At 39.5% G+C, this 27,762-nt stretch overlaps 1 protein-coding gene and 1 non-coding gene across 5 annotated transcripts in view; one reads left to right on the top strand and one right to left on the bottom strand.

Annotated features, from left to right (window-relative positions):
• Positions 1-27,762, top strand: part of TBCE (tubulin folding cofactor E) — a 91,159-nt gene that overhangs the window by 11,747 nt on the left and 51,650 nt on the right. For 3 of the 4 annotated variants that reach the window (XM_043924945.1, XM_043924944.1, XM_043924947.1), the window contains one exon: positions 16,651-16,781. In XM_043924945.1, coding sequence (XP_043780880.1) covers positions 16,682-16,781 — 100 coding nt within the window. In that variant the 5' untranslated portion in view covers positions 16,651-16,681. Of the gene's footprint in view, positions 1-12,179; positions 12,263-16,650; positions 16,782-27,762 lie in introns of those variants that run through there. The other variant, XM_043924946.1, reaches the window with a different exon arrangement.
• Positions 18,809-18,915, bottom strand: LOC122709684. Its single transcript, XR_006345659.1, has one exon. It is a non-coding gene; the product is annotated as a U6 spliceosomal RNA (small nuclear RNA).

Genomic DNA, 27,762 nt, shown 5'->3' with positions numbered 1-27,762 from the left:
TTATTTCCTCTTTGATTTCTTCAGTGATCCATTGGTCATTTAGTAGCATATTGTTTAGCCTCCATGTTGCTTTACAGTTTTTTCTTGTAGTTGATTTCTAATCTCATAGCGTTGTGGTTAGAAAAGATGCCTGATATGATTTCAGTTTTCTTAAATTTATTGAGGCTTGCTTTGTGGCTCAGTATGTGGTCAATCCTGGTGAATGTTCCATGTTCACGTGAAAAGAATGCATATTCTGCTGCTTTTGCATGGAATGCTCTATGTTGTTGCTCAGTCGCTCAGTTGTGTCAGACTCTTTGTGACCCCGTGGACTGCAGAACGTCAGGCTTCCCTGTCCTTCACTATCTGCAGGAGTTTGCTCAAACTCATGTCCATTGAGTCGGTGATGCCATCCAACCATCTCATCCTGTTTCCCCCTTCTCCTATGTGTCTTCTCCTCCTAATGTGTCATTTAAGGCTTGTGTTTCCTTATTGATTTTTCTGTCTGAGTGGTGGGGTGTTAAAGTCCCCCACTGTTATTGTGTTATTGTCAATTTCTCCTTTTATGTCTCTTAACATTTGTCATAATTCTTGAGATACTCACGTGTTGGATGCATATTTACAATTGCTTTGTCTTGTTCTTGGACTAATCCCTTGATCATTATGTAGTGTCCTTCTTTGTCTCTCATAGCAGTCTTTATTTTAAAATTTATTTTGTCTGAAAACAGTATTGCTTATCCAGCTTTCTTTTGGTTTCCATTTGTATAGAAAGCCTTTTTCCACCTCCTCACTTTCAGTCTGTATGTATCCCTAGATGTGAAGTGTATCTTTTGTAGAGAGCATATAGAAGAGTTGTTTTTATATTCATTCAGCCAGTGTGTCTTTTTGTTAGAGCATTTAATCCATTTTTGTTTAAGATAATTAGTGATATGTATTTCTTATTGCCGTTTTGTTAAATTGTTTTGGATTAGTTTTTGTAGGTCTGTTTTCTTTCCTTCCTCTTTTGTTCTGTGATTTGGTGACTGACTTTAGTGTTGTGTTTGGATTTCTTTTTCTTTTTGTGTGTTTTTATTGTAAGTTTTCAGATTGTGGTTACTGTGACGTTTTTTGTTTTGTTTTATTTTTTGGCCATGCCATTTGGCTGTGGGATCTTAGTTGCCTGACCAAGGATCAAACCTGCATCCACTGCAATGAAAGCAGAGTCCTAACCACTGGACCACTAGAGAATTCCCACCATGAGGTTTTGATCTAGCGGTCTACTATACTAGATTGTTTTAAGTTGCTGGTCACTTAATTTCAAATATGTTTCCAGTATTCTGCATTTGAAGTCTTCTCATGATTGCTGATCTTGATACCATATTTATGTGTGAATGTTTTCCTACCTTTACTGTATGTTTGCCTTTACCAGTGAACTTCCTCATTTATAATTTTCTTGTTTCTAATTGTATCAATTTCTTTTCCATGTGGAAAAGTTCTTTAGCACTTGTTGTAAAACTGGTTTCGTGGTACTGAATTCAATTAGCTTTTTTTTTCTTTTTGCTTGTCTCTGAAGTTTCTGATTTCTCTGGCAAACCTTAACAAGAACCTTGCTAGGTAAAAGTATTCTTGATTGTAGGTTTTTCCTTTTCATTACTTTAAATATATTGTGCCAGTCCCTTCTGGCCAGCAGAGTTTCTGCTGAAAAATCAGCTATTAGCCTGTGGGGATTCCCTTGTATATTTTTGTTGATTTTGATATTTTCTTTTTGTTAGTTTGATTAACTTGTGTCTCAGTGTGTTCTTCCTTGAATTAATCCTGAATGAGACTCTTTGCACTTCCTGGACTTGAGTGTTTTTTTTCCCATGTTAGGAAAGTTTTTGCTATTATCTCTTCAGATATTTTCCCAGGCCTTTTCTCTCTCTCCTCCCTCTAGGACTCCTATGCTACGGATGTTGGTGCATTTATTGCTGTCCCAGAGGTCTCATTGGAGAAGGCAATGGCAACCCACTCCAGTGTTCTTGCCTGGAGAGTCCCAGGGACGGGGGAGCCTGGTGGGCTGCTGTCTGTGGGGTCGCACAGAGTCGGACAGGACTGAAGCGACTTAGCAGCAGCAGCAGAGGTCTCCTAGATTGTCCTCATTTTTTTTTTTCATTCTTTATTCTGTTCCACAGCAGTGATTTCCATCAGTCTCTGTCTTCCAGCTCACTTACTTGTTCTTCTGTCTCATTTATTCTATTCATTCCTTTTAGTGTCCTTTTCATTGCAGTTATTGTATTGTTCATCTCAGTTTGTTCTTTAAAGCTTCTAGCTCTTTATTAAACGTTTGTTGTATCCTCTTAGTCTGTGCCCCTAGTCTTTTTCTGGGATCTTGGACCATCTTTACTATCATCACTTTGAGTTCTTTTTCAGGTAGATTGCCTGTCTCCACTTTGCTTAGCTGTTCTTCTCGGGTTTTACCTTGTTGCTTCCTCTAGAATTTGTTTCTCTGATGATGTCTCATTTTGTCTTAACTTTCTCTGTGTGGCCTCTGTCCTCAGGCTGCAGGATTGTAATTTTTCTTGGTTCTGATGTCTGCCTCCTGGTGGGTGAAGTTTATATTGGTGCTTGTGCAGGCTTCCTGGTGGGAGGGACTGGTTCTTGCCCACAGGTGGGTGGAGCTGGGTCTTGTCCCTCTGGTGGGTAGGGCCATCTCAGTGGGTGTGTTTATAGGTGACTGTTGTCTTTGGATGACTCGGCAACCTGTCTGCTGATGGGTTGGACTGTGTCCCACCTTTTTGGTTGGTTGTCCTGAGGTATCCCAGCAGTGGAGCCTGGGTCTTGCTGCCAAAATGGTGATCTCTGGGTGAGTTCACACTGGTGAGTATTCCTTGGGGCATCTGCAATCAGTGTTTTTGCCCCCAAGTTGAGTTACTGCCAACCCCTGCTCCCCAGGAGACCTTCTGAGACTCGCAGGTAGGTCTGGCCAAGGCTTCTGTGGAGTTGGTGCTTTGCCCCGGGTCCCAGTACATGTGAAAACTTGTGTGTGTGCTCCAAGAGTGGAACCTGTGTTTCTCCCAGTGCTATGGAGCTCCTGCACTGACACCTCTCTGGCCTGCAAAGCTAGATTCTATGGGGACTCCTCTTGATGCCAGACTCCCCAGGGTGGGGAGCTTGATGTGGGGCTCAGAACTCTCACTCCTGTGAGAGAACCTCTGGGATGTAATTACTTTCCAGCTTGTGAGTTGCCCACCCAGGAGGTAGGGATTTTGCCTGTATTGCAAAAGTGCCCCTCCTACCATCTTTGGGTATAGAATATCTTTTTTGCTATGTTCAATTCTTTTTTGTCAATGGTTGTTCAGCCCTTAGTTGTGATTTTGGTGTTTTCGTGAAAGGAGTTGAGCTCAAGTACTTCTCCTCTACCATCTTGTCTCCAGCCTCAGTTTCTGTTATTTTGAACTTGTATTTCTTTTGATTTGTGGAATATTTTTTTCTATCTGCAGAGAAGGAAATGGCAACCCATTCTAGTATTCTTGCCTGGGAAATCCCATGTACAGAGGAGCCTGGTAGGCTACAGTCCATTGGGTCACAAAGAATTGGACATGACTGACTAGAATTTGATTTATGATCTTAAATGATTAACACATTTTCTATGTGTTGAACCTTTCTGCACATAGTAACTCATTTAATTCTTACAACAGCCCTGTGCTAATATTCCTGTATTTTGCAGATGGGGAAACTGAGGTTAAGTTGTCCAGTTCTCCCCTAGCTAACATGTAAGATTTTTCTCCAGCCAACTGGCTGCATATAATATAACATTAAATAGGAACAGATAAAACCTAAATTCTAACTTATTTTTCAGTATTCTTTCAGTTGCAGGGCAAAGAATCCCAGCTCAAACTTATATGAACAAAACATAATTTCATGGTTCATTGAACTGGACTAATGAAAGGTTTTTTTTTTTTTATTTTTTATTTTTTTTTATTATTATTATTTTTTTTTCCAGTGGGTTTTGTCATACATTGATATGAATCAGCCATGGATTTACATGTATCCCCAATCCCGATCCCCCCTCCCACCTCCCTCTCCACCCGATTCCTCTGGGTCTTCCCAGTGCACCAGGCCGGAGCACTTGTCTCATGCATCCCACCTGGGCTGGTGATCTGTTTCACCATAGATAGTATACATGCTGTTCTTTTGAAATATCCCACCCTCACATTCTCCCACAAAGTTCAAAAGTCTGTTCTGTATTTCTGTGTCTCTTTTTCTGTTTTGCATATAGGGTTATCGTTATCACCTTTCTAAATTCCATATATATGTGTTAGTATGCTGTAATGTTCTTTATCTTTCTGGCTTACTTCACTCTGTATAATGGGCTCCAGCTTCATCCATCTCATTAGGACTGGTTCAAATGAATTCTTTTTAATGGCTGAGTAATATTCCATGGTGTATATGTACCACAGCTTCCTTATCCTCATCTGCTGATGGGTAATGAAAGGTTTTAAGCATGGCTGGGTCACCTCTGCTTTTCTGTTTGGCCTTGTTTTCAGACAAGTTTTTTCCACATAGTGGCAAAGGTGTCCCTCAGTTGTCCAGGTTTAAGTGGTCCTTTTGTTTTAAGATTTTGAGAAAGAGAGAGATGAATCCTCTCTTCAACGGTCCAATTTTGACTCAGAACAAGTAGACTGCCACTTCTCTCCACATGGGTTTTATTTGGGATCAGCAGGGAATGGCAGCTCTGAGACGGGCCATGTGCAAGTCCCTGCACTGGATGGAAAGGAGAAAGCTTTTATAAAGGGAAGTTGGGAGGGCTAAGTAAACAGGGTCTGCTGTTTTCTGTTGGCTGAGGCCTTTCAGGAAAAGGAGTCTTTCATCTTGTTGGGCTGTGCTAAGATTGCAGGGCATGAGAACTCCCCCTTTCTGATCTCTTATTTAATTGACGTTTCTGTTTTGTTTTTTTGCGATGTCATTTCCTGGAAGATTGACTTTGCCTGGGCAGGGATCTTCATACATGGACCAACTGCTGTGTGCAAAGAAATGGGGATAAAAAGTCATCAGACTGGCCATCCTTCGCTGTGTGTCTACTCCTGTAGTGGGGGAAGGGTAACCCTCTAGACAAAGAAAATACACTTCCCAAAAGGGGAAAATGTTTGGGCTAAAGGAGGCAGAAAATAGGAAAAACCATTTTGGCAACATAGCAGTGACTCTTGTTCTTTCATTAGGTACCATTCCCAAGTCAAGATTCTTCCAGTTGTAAAAGATAGCAGTTAATTTTAGAGAAATTGCTAAAATTTTGAAAGAATATTGTGCAGTTAAAATAAGGAAAGTGAAAGGACTTTGTATGGTGCAGTAATTTATTTTTAGTCATATGCTTTGTTGTTTATAAGATTCACCACTGAATTCCTCTCATATCCTTCTGTTTTTCTTAATTGATTATTTAGGTAAAAACCTCTTAACAGTCTGATGAAGCCTGTGAACTCCTTAGAATATTTTTAAATACAGAAAAAAGAGGGTTTCAGGATTTACCTGTGGTCCAATGGTTGAGAATCCGCCTGCCAGTACAGGGGATGTGGGTTTGATCCGTAGTCTGGGAAGATTCCACATGCCATGGGGGAACTAAACTCAAGCATCACAACTACTGAAGCCCGCGAACGCTAGAGCCTGTGCCCTGCAACAAGAGAAGCCCCTGCAATGATAAGCAACTAGAGAACCCCCTTACCACCACTAGAGAAAGCCTGCATACAGCCGGGAGACCCAGCACAGCCAGAAACATTTTTTAAAAAGAGCTGGAAAAACCCTAGAATTTCATATGAAATCATTTTTGTGAGATAAAGTTATCCAAATGCTTTGCAAATGGTAGCATAACACTACGTGTGTTTCTTTTTTTGGTTTGTTCCTGGCCGCTCTGTGCCGCGTGTAGGAGCTCAGTTCCCCAACCAGGGATTGAACTGGTGCCACCTGCAGGGGAAGTGCGGAATTTTAAGCCCTGAACTGACAGAGAAGTCCCTTCACTGTGTGTGTGTTTTACTAATATAATAAGTAACACTCTGGTAGCAGGTGTAATAAATAGTATAATTTCGAAGTGGTGATGAATGTAACATTTATTTTGAGATAGCTTTAATAGCATACACTTTATTTAGGAAGAGAGATTGTGGCAAAAGCTCAGTAACTGAACTTGTGGTCTCAAGGATCCTTTCTAGGAAGATATATGCAGTACTGTGAATGTCACTAAAACTTGCTGGGATAGGCTTACTATTTGAATGGAAATATATCTTTGTTCAAAACAACCCAATATAAGATTTGTGAGATTGATAGTGTATATCAGGAAGATACATATAGTTGTTTGCAGCCAAGAGTATTGGCATTAGAGTGTTAAGCATAAATGACAAAAGGAGTGAGAGAAGAGATCTATAGATCATATGGTAAGAAGGAGAGGAAGGTTGTTGCTCTCTAGATTGTAAAAGTAGCACAAAAATAACATAGAGGTGTGATGGAAAATTCAGTGATCTTAAATTCTGCCAGAGATCCTTTCCTTCCTAGGGACAGGACTTTTTTTTTTTTTTTTTTTTGATCATTTAAGTTCTTGGAAAAAACAAAATGAGAGAAAAGATTCCTTTGGTTCAAAATCTCATTAACAAGGAGGATGAAACAGGTGAAGTAGGAGACCCTGAATGTTGTGGGACAAGAAACTACTATTTTTGAGTCTCCCCAGACAAAATGTTGAGTATAATCGAACTGTGTCTTTGGGTATGAGGAAAGTATATTTTATGATAGTGTTTTTTGTTTCTTTGTTTTGGCCATGCCCCACGGCGTGTGGGATCTTAGTTTTCCAAACAGGGATTGAACCTGTGCCCCCCTGCATTGGAAGCACAGAGTCTTAACCACTAGACCGTCAGGGAAGTCCCAGGAAAGTATATTTTAAAAATAGAGAATTACCATACTTTTTGGATTCAGTGTCCCACTTAAAGCTGAATCAAAGTGATGTAAAATTTGGGGATTAAATTGTAACTTATTTTAAAATTTCTAGTAAAATACAGACAATATAAAATTTACTGTCTTAACCTTTTTTAAATGTATAGTTTAGTAGTGTTAAGTACGTTTATATTATTGGTCAGCTATCAGTACCATCCGTCTTCAGAACACTGTTCATTTTGCCAAATTGAAACTGCCACCATTGAACAACTCCTTTCCCCCTCACCACAGCATATGGCAGCCAAGATTCTGCTTTCTGTCTGAAGCTGACTACCCTAGGTACCTCTCTTAAGTGGAATCATACAGTATTTTTCCTTTTGTGACTGGCTTACTTCGCTTGGTGTAGTTTTTTTGAGGTTGGTTCATGTATCATGTGGTAGAATTTAATTCATTTTAAGGCTGAGTAATCCAGTGTGTGTATATACTATATTTGTTTTATCCATTCCTCCATCAGTGGCCATTTGAGTTATGTTCACCTTCTGGCTGTTGTGAATAATACTCGTGTGGACGTGGGTGTGCAGATGTCTGCTTATGTCCCTCCATTCAGTTTTTTCCAAATTATTTTATTTGAGGAATTGTGTAGCATCTCATCATTAAGACCTTGAGAAAACAGTTTAGATTTTAAAAGCCAATAAAGAAAAAGATCAATAAACCAATAGGAAATTGACAAAGGATTCTGAACATGCAGTTCACAGAAAAGGAGATCAAAAGTAATAGATGCTTAGCTCTCCTCATAAGAGGAAATGCAAATAAAATACATATTTCGTTTATCAGACTGACAGGTAACTAAAAGGGTGTTAATATTCTGTGAAGGGCAAGGTTGTGATGATATGGGGGCTTATATACAGCTAATGGAATTGTAAATAGGGTTAGCCACTAGAAAGGGGCATTTGTCATTACTTATCAGAATTAAAAATGCACGTACCCGTTGACTTAGCAGTACCCATTTTGAGAATGTTTCCTACAGATATTTTTGCATAGCTGTAAAAGATAAATGTACAGGATCCTTGACAAATTGTTTGCAGTAGCAAAAACTTGGGAGTAACCTAAATGTCCATCAGCTTGAAGACTAGTTATATAAATTGTTATATCTATACAAATCCTATGCAGGTATAAAAAATTTAAACGCTCCTGACATGGCTTTGGATAAGTCTCTAGGATGTATTATTGAATGAAAATACAAGGAATAGAATCACATATATAGTATGCCATCATTTGTGTCAAGAAAGAAAAAATATATTTGCTTATGTGCATAAAATATGTGTGGAAGTATCTATAAGATACAAGTAAAGCTGTTGTCAGTGGGAAAGGAAAATGACTAGCTGTTCAAAATTTAGGTGAAAAAGATATGCATAGAAAAAAGCAAAGAGGGTTACTAAAACAGAGGAAGAGACAGTTCTAAACCAATGACTTAGACCCTCTAACACACCTCTTAAGAAAAATAGCAGAACCTCAAAATCAACATGTGAAGAAACTTAAACACAAAAGCTTTTAGGATTGATTTAGACTAAAAAGTAGTATAAGAAAACCAACTCCTTGGGTATAGTAACACATTTTTTTCTTTTTTGTTGCTTTTAGTAATACATATTTTTTAAACTTTAAATCCTAAACTTTATTTTTTGGCTGCATCACTTAGCCTGAAGGCTTAGTTCCCCAACCAGGGATTGAACCTGGGCCCCCAGCAGTTGAAGGTCAGAGGCCTGCCCACTAGACTGCCAGGGGTCCAAATCCTAAACATTTTTAGATATATATAAAAAAAGAAAAATGCAACAGTCTTCCTTATCTGTGGAGGTTATGTTCCAAAACCCCCAGTGGATTCCTGAAGCTGCAGATAGTACCTCTAATTATATTGTTTCTCCCTCAAGTTATTTAAGAATTAGACACGGTAAAATATTAACAATAATGATAAAATAGAACAACTGTAGTCATATGAAAGTAATAAAAGTTGTGTGAATGTAGTTTCTCAGTCTCAAGATATCTTATTAGTGTAAAAGTTTAATGCCTTTTTCATTTAAGCACTTATCATGCATGTGGTCAAATTGTCAACATCTGTTGGATCATGAAAAAGCAAGAGAATTTTAGAAAAACAGCTACTTCTGCTTCATTGACTACACTAAAACCTTTGACTGTGTGGACCACAACAAACTCTGGAAAATTCTTAAAAGAGATGGGAATACCAGACCACCTTAGCTGCCTACTGAGAAACCTGAATGAAGGTCAAGAAGCACTAGTTAGAACCAGACCTGGTCCAACAGACTGGTTCCAAATTGGGAAAGGAGTATGTCAAGGCAGTATATTGTCATGCTGCTTCTTTAACTTCTATACAGAGTACATCATGTGAAATGCTGGGCTGGACAAAGCACAAGCTGGAATCAAAATTGCTGGGAGAAATATGTGCAGATGACACCACCCTTATTGCAGAAAGTGAAGAAGAACTAAAGAGCCCCTTGATGAAACTAAAAGCGAAGAGTGAAAAAGTTGGCTTAAAGCTCAACATTCAGAAAACTAAGTTCATGGCATCCGGTCCCATCACTTCATGGCAAGTAGATGGGGAAACAATGAAAACAGTGTCAGACTTTATTTTGGGGGCTCCAAAATCACTGCAGATGGTGACTGCAACCATGAAATTAAAAGACAGTTGCTCCTTGGAAGAAAAGCTATGACCAACCTAGACAGCATATTAAAAAGCAGAGACATTATTTTACAAACAAAAGTCCATCTGGTCAAAGCTGTGGTTTTTCCAGTAGTCGCATATGGAAGTGAGAGTAGGACTATAAAGAAAGCTGAGTGCTGAAGAATTGATGCTTTTGAACTGTGGTGTTGGAAAAGACTCTTTAGAGTCCCTTGGACTGTAAGGAGATCCAGCCAGTCCATCCTAAAGGAAATCAGTCCTGAATATTCATTGGAAGGACTGATGCTGAAGCTAAAACTCCAATGCTTTGGCCACCTGATGCGAAGAACCATCTCATTGGAAAAGATCCTGATGCTGAGAAAGGTTGAAGGTGGGAGGAGAAGGGGATGACAGAGGATGAAATAGTTGGATGGCATCACTGACGTGATGGATGTGAGTTTGAGTAGGCTCCAGGAGTTAATGATGGACAGGGAAGCCTGGTATGCTGCAGTCCATGGGGTCCCAAAGAGTCGGACATAACTGAGCGACTGAATTGATCTGAAGCCTTGTTCTACCCCATTCCTCCTCTGTTTGATTGACAGGATTATATCTCCTGACTGACAGTGTTTTTTTATTTCAGTGAAACATTTCACAAAGTTCATGACATTCTTGAATGTGAGGTGGGTAATCGAAAGGCTTGTAACTGGAAAGTGTTACCCATGGTTTCTGTCTTTGGTTAGAGTCATATTCTTTTTTGTCTTCATTTTTACAAAACTACACAGGAGAGATAGTTAATATGTTGGATTATTTCATGTTTACTATATATGAATGTAAAGTTCTACATTTATAATAATGATATAGTGTGTTAAACACCTACCTCAAACATTAGTTATACAAAGAGAGAATAGAGAAGGCCTGATTTGAAAGCTCTTGATGAGAATTCCTGAGAAATAAACAAGTAGATTTTCTTTTGGTGTCAGTGTTAGTATTTCTTTTTTGATGAATAAGTTGGTCATGGCTTTCTAGAATCTTAAGAGTATTTATTTACTTGGAATAATTGTTTCAAGAATTTGTCCTATGAAAATATTTAAGAGGATACTAATGCTTTTAAAATAAAAGATATTTTTAGCTGTTTTCTTTGGAATAGTAAATAATAAAAACATAGCAACAGAAAAATGATTAAATTGTGTTTTCTACGTGTCAAGAGTAAATTAGTTACTATGATTCTGTGGCTGTATAGAAAACTGTTTGCAGAATGTTAAAAGTAATAGAACAGAAATTATATATCTGTTTCTATTATAATGAAATTCTATTTACACGTTAATGAGACTTGAAAGGACTTTTAAAACTATTGAAAGCTGTTTTTTAGGGTAATGTAATAATTCATGTATGCTCAGTCACTCAGTTGTGTTCGACTCTTTGCAACCCTGTGGAGTATATCCTCCAGGCTCCTAGGAGTCGATGGGATTTTCCAGCCAAGAATACTGGAGTGGGTTGCCATTTCCTATTACACGGAAAGTAATAATTAAATAGTGAAATGTAAGCATTTTAATTTTATGGTTAGAAAGTATAGTTTATTTCATTGCAGTCTTAATAGCAAGCAGCAGTGTTTCCCATGAAAAGGAGAAAAAGTGAAATGTAGTATTAGGCTATATTATTAGAGGTGTGACGTTCAGACCATTTAACCCACACAAGTCATCACATTTGGAATATGGTTTTCAGTTTTAGGTGTTTTGCTTTTGTTTTTACTGTAGTGTAATTAGTTTACAACGTTGTGTTAGTTTCCGGCGTACAGGCGTTATAATATTAAGAAAAGAATCCGTAAATTAATTATGGAGGAGATCTTGGAATTCACATGAGGATGGAGGTGGGAATGTTTACCCGGTTAATGGGTTTTAGAAGGTTGGGACAGGAAGAGGAGAAAGGGGAAGTAATAACATAATGGGGCCTTCAAATATTTAAATGTCAGCTGGAAAAGGGAATAGTTGTTTCTTTCTAGCTGCAGAGGGCAGTACTAAAATCAGTGGGTGGAAATGACAGCAACAGGCTGTGGAGGTCCAGGGTGGACCAGTAACTAATGTCCAGCGGGTCTGGCAACAGGATACAGCGACTGATTGGGTGACTGGCCAGAGTGGGGAGAAACCAAGGCATAGGTCACCAAGACAAGGAGCCAGTTTCTAGTTCCTTACAGAAGGTCACAGTATAAAGAACCAATTACTAAAAGAGTTAAGAGACTAGACAGAATCATCGAAAATACATAATGCGGGGAATTCTCTGGTGGTCCAGTGGTTAGAACTCCACGCTTTCACTTCTGATGGCCCAGAATCAATCCCTGGTTGGGGAACTAAGATCCCACAAGGTGCAGGATGCTGCCAAAAAGAAAAAATCATGATGTAGAACCAGCTTTTAACTGACCTTTGATACCATATTCCTAATGATCTCAGATCCTGTGGGCACAGCATACAGATGGGAATGAAAAGAATTGTTATTAGAGATCAAGTAGAATTGAGCAGGTGAAGGAACTTTAAACTTTTATAAATTAATTATATATATTAAAGGAAAATAAGGATGACTTCCTGATGTCTCCTTTTCTCACTTTTACCATTTATGCCCCTTGGTTTCCTGCTCACCAGTTGACTACTGCCCCTTTCTTCTTTTCCAGACAGCCTTGCTGTGAGCATGATCTCTAAGGTGGTCTCAGGCCAAGCCCCATCAAGAACCTCAGACTGATTGTGAGGCTTAGCTGTGAGTGTCTGGGTTTGGATAGCCCCCATGCACTCTAGTTCAAGGAACCAGGATTCGGACTTCTGCTGTAACTTCTTATAGGAATGGTGGTCGATAGTGACCTTACTAGTTTTTCTCCTTGGGGACTAGAACTTCACTTCAGGGCCCTACCTACTGACTAGACCTCTTAGCTGCAGGACTCCACGTGTGTCTGAGCTTGCTAAACCATGGCTTGCCCACACCTACCCTCATCTTCCTATTGACTTTTTTTTTTTTTTTAATTTTTTTATTAGTTGGAGGCTAATTACTTCACAACATTTCAGTGGGTTTTGTCATACATTGATATGAATCAGCCATAGATTTACACTTATTCCCCATCCCGATCCCCCCTCCCACCTCCCTCTCCACCCGATTCCTCTGGGTCTTCCCAGTGTACCAGGCCCGAGCACTTGTCTCATGCATCCCACCTGGGCTGGTGATCTGTTTCACCATAGATAGTATACATGCTGTTCTTTTGAAACATCCCACCCTCACCTTCTCCCACAGAGTTCAAAAGTCTGTTCTGTATTTCTGTGTCTCTTTTTCTGTTTTGCATATAGGGTTATCATTACCATCTTTCTAAATTCCATATATATGTGTTAGTATGCTGTAATGTTCTTTATCTTTCTGGCTTACTTCACTCTGTATAAGGGGCTCCAGTTTCATCCATCTCATTAGGACTGGTTCAAATGAATTCTTTTTGACGGCTGAGTAAAATTCCATGGTGTATATGTACCACAGCTTCCTTATCCATTCATCTGCTGATGGGCATCTAGGTTGCTTCCATGTCCTGGCTATTATAAACAGTGCTTTGACTTTTCTTCGAATTATCTGAACTGTTTTGATTCTCCCCACCAATATGAGGCTCTGGGCTGATTTCTCTTTTGCTTTCCAACCCTGCCAGGCAAGTTTAGATCTAGATGTTGGCCCCTTCCTGACTGCCGTGTCCGCCCATATTTATCTTTCGTACTTTGGTTTTGTTTGTTGCCCTTTGATGATCAAACCATCAAAATTCAGCCTCCCTGCCCCTGCACCGTTTTTTTTTCCCTGCAGTACTCACCTCATTACAGTGTTCTGGAATCAAACACAACATCTCAAGAGGTTTGCCTATCATTTTTTTTTGTCATTTATTTATTATTTTTACTAAATTGGACTATAGTTGTTTTACAGTGTTGTGTTAATTTCTGCAGTACAGCAAAGTGGTTCAGTTAAACACACACACACACACATACATGTACATGCATACTTTAAAAAAATTTTTTTTCATTATGGTTTATCATAGGATATTGAATATAGCTCTTTGTGCTATACCAGTAGGACCTTGTTGTTTATCCATTCTGTATATAAAAACTTACATCTGCTAACCCAAGGATTCCACTCCATGCCTCCTCCTTGGCCACCACCAACTTGTTCTCTGTGTCTGTGATTCTGTTTCATAGATAAGTTCGTGTATGTCATATTTTGGATTCCACATATAAGTGATATCATATGGTGTTTATTTTCCTCTTTCTGACTGACTTCTCTTAGTATGATGATCTCTTGTTATGATAACCTCATGGATAATCATCCATGTTGCTGCAAAGAGCATTATTTCCTTCTTCTGGGCCGAGTAGTATTCCATCGCATATGTGTACCACATCTTCTTTATCTGTTCATCTGTTAATGGACATTTAGGTTGTCTCCATGTCTTGGCTGTTTTGAACAGTGCTGCCGTGAACACAGGGGTGCATGTAACTTTTTGACTTAGAGGTTTGTTTGGTTGTATGTCCCAGAGTGGGATTGCTGGATCATATGATAAGCCTATTTTTAGTTCTCTGAGGAACCTTCATACTGTTTTTTCCACAGTGACTGCACCAACTTACATTCCCACCAACAGTGTAGGAGGGTTCCCTTTTCTCCACATCCTCTCCAGCATTTATTATTTGTAGACTTTTTTTTTTTTTTTTTTAGTTCTACCACTTTATTGCTACCAACCCATTTCCCTCCACCCTTGTGCACACATGCTCAGTCATGTAATCCCATGGACTTCAGCCCGCCAGACTCCTCTGTCCATGGACTTTTCCAGGCAAGAATACTGGAGTGGGTTGCCATTTCCTTCTCCATGTAGACTTTTTAATAATGGTCATTCTAACAGATGGGAGGTGGTACCTCATTGTAATTTTGATATGCTTTTCTCTAATAATTAGTGATGCTGAGCATCTTTTCATGTGTTTACTGGCCATCTGTATTTCTTTGGAGAAATATCTCTTTAGGTCTTCTGCCCAGTTTTTGATTGGGTGGTTTGTTTTTGTTGTTGAGTTTTATGAGCTGTTTTTGTACTTTGGAAATTAGGCCCTTGTTGGTCACATCATTTGCAAATATTTTCTCGCATTCTGGAGGTTGTCTTTTTGTTTTGTTTGTGATTTCCTTTGCTGTGCAAAAGCTTGTAAATTTGATTAGGTTCTAGTTGTTTATTTTTGCTTTTATTTCTAATGCCTTGGGAGACTGAAAGAAAACATTGGTACAGTTATGTCAAAGAATGTTTTGCCTGTGATCTCTTGTACGAGTTTTGTGGTGTCATATCTTATATTTAAGTCTTTAAGTCATTTTGTGTTTATTTTTGTAGATGATGAGACTGTGTGTGCTAACTTCACTGATTCATATGCGGCTGTCCAACTTTCCCAACACCACCTGCAGAGTCAGAAGGAAAAGCCAGAAAGAATAAAGGAAAACCAGGTTTTCCTCTGATTCTTTCTTAGAGGTTTCTTCCCTTTCTCTTTTAAATATTATATTTCCCCAGAGTTCTGTCAGTGATCTCTTTTCTTTTCACCTAGTACACTTCCGATCTCATCCACTGTTACACTGAGGTGATGACTCCCAAATACACAATTCTAGTGAAAACATGTCCTTTGAACTAGAGACCTACATCCATCATGACATTCGATAGACACCTCAAACAAGTTGTTTTCCCTCCCACACTTGAATCTCCTCTTGAATTACTTATGTTGGTCTTTGGTGCCACCATCTACCCCAGACACAATCTTGTCTTCCTAGTCTTCAGTTTTACCATTTCTATCCATTTAATCTCCAGACCCTGTTCTAGCTCTTAGCTTTCTCTAAAACGCATACCCTCTCTCAGGTCTAACTCACTGCACTTATGCTCTGAGGCAGGAATCATACATGCAGGGTTTACTGTTTGTCACGTGGGGTCCAGCGTTTTAGCTCGCATGTGGTTAGTGCCTGGTATGTGTCAAATGAACGGATGGAGGCCAGTGTCTTGGTTCATTCTTTGCTGGTTTTCTCCTGAATTACAGCACTATTTCCCTAACTGGCCACTCTGCTTTTTACTTCCTTTCAGTGTGTTGTCTATACCACCACTGTGTGACATGTCTAAAGTACGACTTTTAAAAATCTGTAAATAATTTAATGTATATTTCTGAAAGATAAGATCTTTTAAAAAGTCATAACCACTATGCCATTATCATAGCTAAAAATTTCACAGTTATTCTTTGACTTTTTAAATTTTATTTTTTGGCCTCACTGTGTAGCATTTGGGATCTTTAGTTCCTTGACCAGAGATTGAGGCCGTGCCCCCTTCAGTGAAAGCGTGGAATCCTAACCTCTGGTCCAGGGAATTCCCCTTTCCATTTTTTCCCCAAAATAAATTGATTTTGTAATAGCCTACTGGAGACAATTATTCTTGAATATCATCAGCTATCTAGTCAGCATTCAAATGTTCAATTTTCTCATAATTTATTTTGAAAATTATTTATAGTTTTTTAAGCATTCAGGTTCCAAATAATGTTCATACATTGCAATTAGTTGACATCTCTTACATTTCCTTTAATCTTTTTTTTCCCCCTACCATCTCTTTCTTTTTTATCTGTTGAAGAAACTGACTTGTTGAAGTGGAAGTTGGATCTAGTGATGATTCCTTGAGAGATGATGCTTTTCTCTTGGGCTCCCTATTGTTAGGATTCTGAATTTGTCATTATATGTGTTCCTTCCTGCCTCTGTAGATCTGTGTGTTTCTACTTCCTGGGCAGAGAATGATGCCTGTGTTGCATGTTCCCTTTCCCTTTTCTCTGTCACCTTGATCCCCCTCTTTTCCTTCCCTTCCCATCCTTAGTAAAAGTACACAGTCATGTGATGTGAACTAACTAGAGTTAAGCAAGATTTTTTTTTTAATGCATTAAATTATCAAAACGGAGAGTAAAGCAAAATCACATCTGAGAGTCTGGTACATAAACCCTTAGGTTCTTCTCTTCACCAAAATAGGAAGGCTAAATTAGGTAGAAGTGTTGACCTAGTAAGCATCTGCATACAGTTAAAAAAAAATTTGTTTTAAAGAATTTTACTAAGTTCTTGTCAATGTCGTGTTTTTTCCCTAGGTCTCATATTTTGGATTCTGGCTATGTTATAATGAACAGCACTTTGACATCAGATGTCATTGGTCGGAGGGTTGAAGTTAACGGGGAACATGCAACAGTGCGTTTTTCTGGCATTGTCCCTCCTGTGGCAGGTAATTTATGATTTTGTGTGTGCGTGTTTATTTTGTAGTTGTTTCTGGTAGGTGTCTCAGTAGAGGTCTATAATGCCAGTTTGAGGATGCTGACAACCAAGTTATATATGCTCTGATACAGTTTTACTTCAGGGACAATATCCTGTGGTATCCATGACTTAATTTGATTATACACTTATCTAATTATTTAATGTTACTATTTTATATTAAGTCAGTCTTAAAATATCTTCAGTGTAAACTTTAAACCATAACAAAACTTGAATTCCCATAATCCTAAGCTCAAAACTGAAGTAATATTTTTGAAATTTCTATTATCATTAATCCACATGTACATGTAATTCAAATTGATCTGAATACAATTTTGGGTTACCATTTTTCACTTATGATTTGGTATATATCTACCAAACTCTATAGCATTATTTTACTCATATTTCCTTTTTTATTGAGATTTAATTAACATATTAGTTTCAGGTATACAGTATAATGATTCAGTGTTTATATATGTTGCCTCTTGGCCACCTATAGGTCCTCTTTGCAAATATTTTCTCCCAGTCTGTGTGTTGACCTTTCATTTTGTTTATTGTTTCCTTTGCTTACAAAAGCTTTTGCGTTTAAGTAGGTCCCATTTGTTTATTTTTGTTTTTATTCCCATTATTCTGGGAGAAAGATTGAGAAAAGATATTGCTGCAGTTTACATTGGAGAGTGTTCTGCTTATGTTTTCCTCTAGGAATTCTGTAGTACCTGGTCTCACATTTAGATCTTTAATGCATTTTGAGTTTATTTTTTTGTATGATGTTAAAGAATGATCTAATTTCATTTTTTTACATATAACTGTCTGTTTTTCCCAGCACCATTTGTTGAAGAGAAGATTAATTGACCATGGGTCCATGGGTTTATTTCTGGACTGTCGATCCTGTTCCATTGATCTATATTCCTGTTTTTGTGCCAGTACCATACTGTTTTGATGACTGTAGCTCTGTAGTATAGTCTGAAATCAGGGAACCTGGTTCCTCCAGTTCTGTTTTTCTTTCTTAAGATTGCTTTTGCTGTTTGGGATCTTTTGTGTCTCCATACAAATTTTAAGATTATTTTCTAGTTCTGTGGAAAATGGCATTGGTGACTTGGTGGGGATTGCATTGAATCTGCAGATTGCCTTGGGTAGTATGGTCGTTTTGACAATATTGAGTCTTCCAGTCCATGAACAGGGTTTCCATTGGTTGTGTCGTCTTCGGTTTCTTTCATCAGCATCTTACAGTTTCCAGAGTATAGCTCTTTTGTCTCCTTAGGTTTAGTCTTTGGTATTTTATTCTTTGTGATAAGGTGGTAAGTGAGTTTCTCTTTCTGATCTGGCATTGTTAGTGTATAGAAATGGATTGACTCGTATTTGGCTTGTGAGATCTCAGGTCCCTGACCAGGGACTGAACCCTAGTCATGGCAGTGAAAGCCCAAAGTCCTAACCACAAGGCCCCCAGAGCACTCCTGTATTTATATTTCCTAATAGTTACATTTAGTATAGTACATAGTTTGTTTAATCATTCCTCCTTTTTAGACATTAATTTCTGTTTTTTTTTTTACTTTTGTCAGTGACAGTAGTATAGTAGACTTATTTATATGTCTTAATCAGCAAATATTTAAGTGCCTTCTATATATTAGGAATTGGCTTAAATGTATACAAGGTATTCAGTGGTAAATTTACACCAGAGGGTCTCAAAATATGGTCACTCAGGAGTATCAGCATCACTTGATTACTTGTTAGCAATGTACATTCTTGGGCTCCACCCCAGAACTACTGAATCAGAAACTCTGGAGGTGAGACCCAGCCATCTGTGTTTTGAGAAGCTCTCCAGGGCATTTTACTAGGTTCATTAAGGCTGAGAACCACTGAACTAGATAGACATGGACTCTGCCTTCATGGACCTAAGATTTACCAGAATATTTAGTATGGAGAGGGTTTCTTCTCTTGTTTTACTTCGATTATTGGTAAATTGAAAGAGAAAGTAACATTAATCTTTTTTTTTTTTCTTTTTTAAATATGGAACACTTCACGAATTTGCGTGTCATCCTTGTGCAGGGGCCATGCTAATCTTCTCTGTATTGTTCCAATTTTAGTATATGTGCTGCCGAAGCGAGCACAACATTAAAGTCAGCTGATTAGCAACCTTCATGGCTAATTAAGCAGCATTGTGTACCAGTTGCTTTTATATGCTCTCTACTTTGAACAAGAACATTATTACAACTCCAAAATTATAACAGCTCTAGAATATAGATGTTATTTCTACAGATGAGGAGACCGAGACTTAGGTCTCTAAGATTTCCTGTAAAAAGCTGGGATTTGAAACTGTGCTTTAGAGCTCATACCCTTTCTGTTCTATTGCTTCTCAAGACTACGAATAGTTGAAGATTCTTGATATTTATTGCCAAGTTGCTGTCTGAAAGTATTGGATCAGTGTCCAATTCTTGGAAATTTCGAATGCCCTAGTTCTCTGGGAAGTAGCCGGAGATGGAGATTCACATTTAGGAAGTTTACTATTCAAAAAAGTGTATCAGGTAGTCCTCTTAGAATTGATAGTAATGCAAGGGAAAGGAAGGGAGCTGGACTGGGTAGAGGGAGAGTTGGGCCATGATTGTTCTAGTCTTTTATTTATTTTTAATTTTTGTTTGTTTTTGGCCGTGCTGGGTCTTCATTTTTTCACGTGGGCTTTCGCTAGTTGCAGCAAGCATGGGTGATACCCTTTATTGTGGTGGATGGCTTCTCTTGTTGCCGAGCAGGGACTCCGGGTGAGCGGGCTTCAGTCGCTGTGGCCGTAGGCCCTGGAGCTCAGGCTAGTAGTTGTGGCACATGGGCTTAGTGACTCCATGGCATGTGGGATCTTCCTGGACCAGGGATCAGACCCATGTCTCCTGTATTGTCAGACGGACTCTTATCCACTGAGCCAGGAAAGTCCAGGTGCCATGATTATTCTAAATAAAGGATTTATCTCATCTTGTGGGGGAACTCTGAAGATAGGATGGCCCTGCAGAGTCTTTCATAGTTGAGATGTGATGATCTATCTTTGGGTTGTGGCTGCCTTAGGAAGGAGGTGTGCTCTGGGACAAGGTTTTTTTTTCAGCGGAGACAGTTCTAAAAGAGGGCCTGCGGCTGAGTGCCAACTGCCAAAAGCCAGTACTGCCAGCACCCGGGGGGAGTTCATTTCAGTCCCTAAAGGCAGGTTGGAGTGGCATCTCACAAGTACAGTAAGTTAGGTGGAAGCTTTTTAATGGTAGTTTAACAATATGAAGGGATGTACATTATTTTCACTTATTAAGTTGCCTGTGACTTTGACACTTTTTTCATGTATGTATTATCGGGCATTTTTCCCCCAGAAAATTATAATTCTGCCAAGAGGGAGCTTCTGTGTGTTTACTTTTTATTAATTATATCATTGTATGCAGCATTCTTTCCATTACTTCAACTGGTGCTACTTTTGGATTTCTTGTAGAACTCATCTCTGGGATAGGTACAAAGATGCAGAGAAATGGAACACAGATTTAGTATTTACTCCTGGGTTATTTTATTTCACTGGATGTGGCTGTAGGGCTGTTGTGACAACTCAGTGAGTTAAAAGCTTAGAAGCACTTAGACCAGTCACTGGTGTTTGCTGAGCACCCGGAATAGCCACACTAGCCCTCAGAGTGCTTGTTAGGTGCTCAGTTCGTTTGTTGAATGACAGGATGATCTCATCCAGTGATGTCGACAGCATCATCCCTGTTTTCTGAACAAGGACACTGAGGCACAGAAAGGTTAAGTAGACCTGAGCTCACCTGGTGAGGAATCCATGAGGAATTATTCTGACTCTTAACCCCTGAAGTGAAAGTGTTACTTGCTCAATCGTGTCCTACTTTTTGGGACCCCATGGACTGTAGCCCCGCAGGCTCCTCTGGTCCACAGAATTCTCCAGGCACGCATACTGGAGTGGGTTGCCATTTCCTATGCCTGGAGATCTTCCCGACCCAGGGATCAAACCCAGGTCTCCTGCATTGCAAGCAGATTCTTGCCCTCCCTGTGCTGAGTGTGAAAGAAACACAAAGTCAGGGCATATTTGGAGCTGTGAAGGGAGGCATCAGTTCGGGGGAAGGAATGAACCATGGAGTGGAATTTGATCTGCTGCTCTGTGCTACCGATTTCTGGGCTCTGCTGCTTTAGGGCTTTATTTGTTTTCTCTGCTTTAGGGCTGCAGTGGGCAGACCTGTGAGCTCAGATTCCAGCACTCTACACCTGGTTCCCCAGGTGGTGGCAGGGCCGGGAACTCCCGCAGAGGATCTGGGCAGGGCCTCTAGCGCAACCCGGGCTGATTGCTGAAGCAGCTCAGCTCCATCTGCCTCGGCTGATCCTCAGTTCCTCCCCAGGCCTCTCCTTCAGGCCACGGTGTTGGGGAGCAGGGTCGACCTGCATGAATCTTGTTAACATGGAGTCCAGTTAAGTCCAAGGGGGTGGCTCCCACTGGTATCCGCAGGTAAGATCTCCAGGTGGCCCTGCCTGCATCTGGCTGTCATTTGGGGGAATAATCACTGTTCACAAAAAAGAGCTTCACTCCTTTGCTTCAGTTCGTCTCCTGCTAAAGACCCAGAATCTGAACATTTAACAAATGGTGGCTCCATAATTTAGAGGAGGAGCCAGGAGCACCCAGGCCCATGGAAGGAGGGCGCGAGAGCTGAGGGGACCCCTTCTTCAGTCCACCCATATCCTCCCTGCCTGCTCGGTGAGGCCACTTTCTCTGGGGAACTGATTTTGTTCAGCTTGCCATTGAAACAGGAGCTGAGGGAGGTCAGTTGTCTGCAGCTGGTAGATAGAGACTTCTTTGCCTTCTTTTCTTGGGCGAGTCCAGCTTCAGTATTGAGGACGGATGAGGAGGAAGAAGGGTGGGGGGAAATGAGACTGTTCAGGAGCCAGGGACATGCTCTCTTGTCAACTCTGGAACCCAGAAGAGTAACGAGGCCCCTGGAAGACCCCCATGTTTGGCATGGGTAGTGGCCCTCTAGCCCCTCATGCCAGGGGACTGGGAGTGACGCCCTTAACCCCTCCCTTCACCCCAGTGTGAACAGCCAGCTGTACCCTTCTCTCAAGCTAAGAGTGAGCTCCCTGACCACCCACTTGGGGAGGACTTCATCCCAGCCCCTCTCTGCACTCCCCAGGGTGGTCCTGATGCTCAGAGGGCCACCTCCCAGGCAGCCCTTATTAAACTGTGAAACTCCACAAACCCACTTCACCTCAAGAAAGCAGGGACTGACACCTTGGGCATCTCATAGCTACTGCAAAGTAGAGTACGTGGGCCTCGTGGGGAGTGTCGGATCTTGTGAGACATTCTGGAAGCCTTGCTGCTGTGTTTTCTTTCTCCTTTCTTAGTATTTATTAACATAATATGTGACCATGGTAACAATATAGGACAGAAAGCCTTATGATGAGAGCAGCTGTGTCCAGCTGTGGGTTTCTTGACTCATTGCCTGGTGTGTTTTCTTGGTTAATCCTGCTCAGTTTGAGGCAGTTTCTTCAGTGATGAGACGTTTTCTTCTAGGCTACCTTTGATAATTTAACCCTTGCATATTACCTGCTTGCTCCACCTTCCCCCCTGCCGGTGATCCTTTGGTTAGATATTGGATTTCCTGGATTGATTCTCTATTTTTCTTCCTTACCATTTATTTGTTGAAAAAAATTGTCTTATAAAATTTCCCATATTCTGAACTTTTTAGATTGCATCCCATGAAGTCATTAATATTTAGTTTTTCTGTCCCCTACATTCCCTGTAGGTTGGTAGTTACATATAGGCTTGATCAGGTTCAGGTTTGATATTTTATTTTTTCTACAGATACTTTATGTTGTTGTTTAGTTGCTAAGTCATGTCTGACTCTTTGCAACCCCATGGAGCCCAAGAAAATAAAATCTATCATTGTTACCAATTTTTCTCCATCTCTTTGTTATGAAGTGATGGGACCAGAGGCCATGATCTTAAATTTTTGAATGTTGAGTTTTAAGCCAGGTTTGTTACTCTTCTCTTTCACCCTCATCAAGAAGCTCTTTAGTTTCTCCTCACCTTATGCCATTAGAGTGGTATCATCTCCATATCTGAGGTTCTTGATGTTTCTCCCGGTAATCTTGTGATTCCAGCTTGTGGATTCATCCAGCCTGACATTTTGCATCATGTACTCTGTAAACAGAATAAAAATATATACAGCCTTGTTGTACTCCTTTCCCAATTTTGAACCAGTCAGTTGTTCCATGTCCAATTCTAACTGTTGCTTTTTGACCTGTATATAGGTTTCTCAGGAGACAGGTAATGTGGTCTGGTATTCCCATTTCTTTAAGAATTTTCCACAGTTAGCTGTGACCCACACAGTCAAAGGCTTTAGCGTAGGCAATGAAGCAGAAGTAGATGTTTTTCTGGATTTCTCTTGCTTTCTCTATGATCCAACAAATGTTGACAATTTGGTCTCTGGTTCCTCTGCCTTTTCTAAATTCAGCTTGAACATGTGGAATTTCTTGGTTCATGTACTATTGAAGCCATGTGAAATGAGCTCAGTTGTTCGGTAGTTTCACCATTCTTTGGCACTGCTTTTCTTTGGGATTGGGATGAAAGCTGACTTTTTCCAGTCCTGTGGCCACTGCTGAACTTTCCAAATTTGCTAACATTTTGAGTGCAGCACTTCAACAGCATCATCCTTTAGGATTTTAAATAGCTTAACTAGAATTCCATCACCTCCACAGTCATAGTGATGCTTCCTAAGGCCCACTTGACTTCACACTCCAGAATGTCCAGGCTCTAGGTGAGTGACCCACCTTTGGTTATCTGAGTCATTAAGACCTTTTTTGTATAGTTCTTCTGTGTATTCTTGCCATCTCTTCTTAATCTCTTCTGCTTTTATTAGGTCCTCACCATTTCTGTCCTTTATCTTGCCCATCCTTTCATGAAATGTTCCCTTGATGCTTCACTCTGCTTCTCTAAAACATAAACACATTTTCTTAAAAACAGTATGTATACTTTAAACTTTAATTTCAATTCATTTTGTTATATTGGTGAATAGAGTTCTTTTAAACCAATAAGTCAGGTTATTGAAAAACTGTGTTCTTATTAACTTCTTGGTTTACAGTCGTTGAAGACACAAGGTAGAGTAGGTACATTCTTTAATATGGATAATCATATAGTCCTTCAAAATTACATATAATATGATTTTTCAGGGCTTCCCAGGTGGCTCAGTTGGTAAAGAATCCGCCTGAAATGTGGGAGACCTGGGTTTGATCCCTGGGTTGGGAAGATCCCCTGGAGGAGGGCATGGCAGCCCACTCTAGTATTCTTGCCTGGGGAATCCCCATGGACAGAGGAGCCTATTGGGCTGCAGTCCGTGGGGTCGCAAAGAGTAGGACACGGCTGAGCGACTAAGCACACACACATGATCCTTCAGCATTATAGGTCTTTTAATCTGCTGTTGATGCCATCGGACTTCTACCCTAGCTTTTTTCTTTTGTAAAAAAAAATTCTTTTATATTGAAGTATAGTTGATTTACATTATTATGTTAATTTCAGGTGTATGGCAAAGTCATTCAGTTATTCATATACATATATCAATTCTTTTTCAGATGCTTTCCCCATATAGGTTATTACAGACTATTGAGTAAGAGTTCCTTGCGCTCTACTGTTGGTCCTTGTTGATTATCTATTTTATATATAGTTGTGTGCATATGTTAATCCCAACCTCCTAATTTATCCCTCCCCACCCACTTCTCCCCTTGGGAAACCATAAGTTGGTTTTCTAAGTCTGTGAGTTTGTTTCTGTTTTGTTAATAAGTTCATTCCTTTCATTTTTTGTTTATTTTTTCTTTTTTAAAAATTTTAAAATGATAATTGCTTTAATGTTGTGTTGGTTTCTGCCTACAATAACGCAAATCAGCCATAAGTATATATTGTATCCTCTTCTTCTGAAGTCTCCCTCCCACCCCCTCGTATCATTTTTTAGATTCCATATGCGATATCATATGATATTTGTCTTTCTCTGACTTAGTATGATAAGGTCTATCCATGTCACTGTGAATGGCATTATGTCATTGTTCTTATGGCGGAGGAATATTCCATTTATATATGCTCCTACATATATACAGTAGGTTGTTTCTGTGTCTTGGCTGTTGTAAATAGTCCTGCAGTGAATATTTGCGTGTATGTATTTTTTTAAACAATTTTTCTGAATTAAAAATTTTTATTTATTTATTTTTGACTATGCTGGTTTTTCATTGCTGTGCATGAGCTTTCTCTAGTTGCAGCAAGTGGGGGCTACTCTCTAGCTGTGGTGTGAGGCTTCTCATTGCAGTGGCTTCTGTTGTTACAGAGCATGGGCTCTAGGGCCCAAGGGCTGAGTAGTTGTGGTACACGGGCTTAGTTGCCCTTTAGTATGTGAAATCTTCCCAGACCAGGGATCTAATCCTTGTCCCCTGCATTGTCAGGCAGATTCTTAAGCACTGGACCACCAGAAAAGTCCTCATGTATTTTTTGGATTATGGTTTTGTTTGTATATATGCCCGGGAGTGAAATTGCTGGATCATATGGTAAAGTTCTATTTTTAAATATTTTTTAAAAAAATTTTTGTTTCTGGCTGCCAGTCAGACAAAAACAATTTTTTTTGTTTGTTTGTTTCTGGTGCTTGCAGGATCTTAGCTCCCCAGGGGCTTGCAGGATCTTAGTTCCCCAACCAGGGATTGAACTTGGGCCCCAGCGATGAAAGTGCCTAGTCCTAACCACTGGATCACGAGGGAATTCTCTATTTTTACTTTTTCAAGGAAACTCCATACTGTTCTCTGTAATGACTGTACCAATTTACATTCCCATCAACAGTGTAGGAGGGTTCCCTTTTCTTTACACCCTCTCCAGCATTTGTTTGTAGACTTCTATTCGATGATGGTTATTCTGCCCACTGTGAGGTGATATATCATTGTAGTTTTGACTTGCATTTCTTTAATAATTAGCAGTGTCAAGAATCTTCTCATGTGTCTGTTGGCTTTCTGTATGTCATCTTTGGAGATGTGTCTATTTAGATCTTCTGCCCATTTTTCAGTTGGATTGCTTGGGGTTTTTTTGTTACTGAGTTGTATGAGCTATTTGTATATTTTGGAAATTAAGCCCTTGTCAGTTGTATTGTTTGCAAAGAGCTGTGTGGATTTATTCTGGGCTTTCTATCCTTTTCCATTGGTCTGTGTTTGTGTTTTTATACCAGTACCATATTGTTTTATTATAGCTTTATAGTATAGTCTGAAGTCAGGGAATCTGATTACTCCAGCTCTATTTTTTTTTTTTTTGACTCTTCAGGGTCTGTTGTGTTTCCATACAAATCTTAACAGTTTAAAGACCAGAGCTATATTAATACATCTGTTACCCAAACATTATTGACTGGTGACATCTCAATATTCCCTTGCATAACAAATCACTGGCCACAGCCATTAGTTTCTGCAAAAATCCCCTAGTCAGTGTATGTGTGAAGATTTTTTGTTCTAGATCTGCAAAAAATACCATTAGTAATTTAATAGGGATTGCACTGAATCTCTGGATTACTTTGGATAGTATACTCATTTTGACAATATTGATTCTTCCAGTCCAGAAACATGGTGTATGTTTCCATCTGTTTGTGTCATCTTTGATTTCTTTCATCAGTCTCTTAACAGTTTTCAGAGTACAGGTCTTCTGCCTCCTTAGGAAGGTTTTTTTCCTAGGTATTTTGTTCTTTTTGATGCAATGATAAATGAGATTGTTTTCTTAATTTCTCTTTCTGACCTTTCATTGTTGGTGTATAGACATGCAGTAGATTTCTGTATATAATTTTGTATCCTGCAACTTTACCAAATTCATTGATGAGCTCTAGTAGTTTTCTGGTAGCATCATTAGAATTTTCTTTTTTTAGAATTTTCTTTGCATGGTATCATGTCATCTGCAAACAGTGACAGTTTTACATCTTCTTTTCCAATTTGGATTCCTTTTGTTTCTTCTTCTCTGATGGCTATGACTAGGACTTCCAAAACAGTGTTGAATAGAAGTGGTGAGAGTGGACATCCTTGTCTTGTTCCTGATCTTAGAGGGAATGCTTTCCGCTTTTCACCATTGAGTATGTTGTTAGCTGTGGGTTTTTCATATGTAGCCTTTACTATGTTGAGGTATGTTCCTTCTGTTCACACTTTCTGGAGAGTTGTTTGCAGAAATAGATGTTGAATTTTGTCAGAAGCATTTTTTGCATCTGTTGGGATGATAATATGATTTTTATTCTTCACTTTGTTAATGTGTATCACACTCATTGACTAGGGGATGTTGAAAAAGTTCTATCCCTGGAATAATTTCTGCTTGATCATGGTGTATGATCCTTTTAATATATTGTTAGATTCGGTTTGGTGGTATTTTCTTGAGGATTTTGCATCTATGTTCATCAGTGATACTGACCTGCTATTTTCTTTTTGTGTGTGTGATATCCTTGGTTTTGATATCAGAGTGATGGTGGTTTCATAGAATGACTTTGGGAGTGTTCCTTCCCCTGCAATTTTTTGGAAGAGTTTCAGAAGGATAGGTGTTAACTCTTCTCTAAATGTTTGCCAAAATTCACCTGTGAAGCCATCTGTTCCTGGACTTTTGTTTGTTGGGAGTTTTTTTTTAATTCATGGTTTCAATGTCAGTACTTGTGATTGATCTGTTCCTGTTTTCTATATCTTCGTGGTTCAGTCTTGGAAGATTGTTTTTTTCTTTTTTAAAAAAATTGTTGATTTATTTGGCTGCACTAGGTCTTCATTGCTGCCTGTGGGTTTTCCCTGGTTGCAGAGAGTGAGAGCTACTTTTCATTGTGGTGCATGAGCTTCTCTTTGCAGTGGCTTCTCTTGTTGTGGAACCAGCTCTGGGGCGCGTGGGCTCAGTACTTGTGGTTTGGTGGCTCAGTCGTTGAGGTGCATGGGCTTAGTTGTTCCACAGCGTGTGAGGTCTTCCC

This window comes from Cervus elaphus, chromosome 15 (genome assembly GCF_910594005.1).
Source record: "Cervus elaphus chromosome 15, mCerEla1.1, whole genome shotgun sequence".
In the NCBI taxonomy this organism is placed as follows: Eukaryota; Metazoa; Chordata; class Mammalia; order Artiodactyla; family Cervidae; genus Cervus; species Cervus elaphus.
This window is presented reverse-complemented; position numbering and strand designations above follow the sequence as displayed.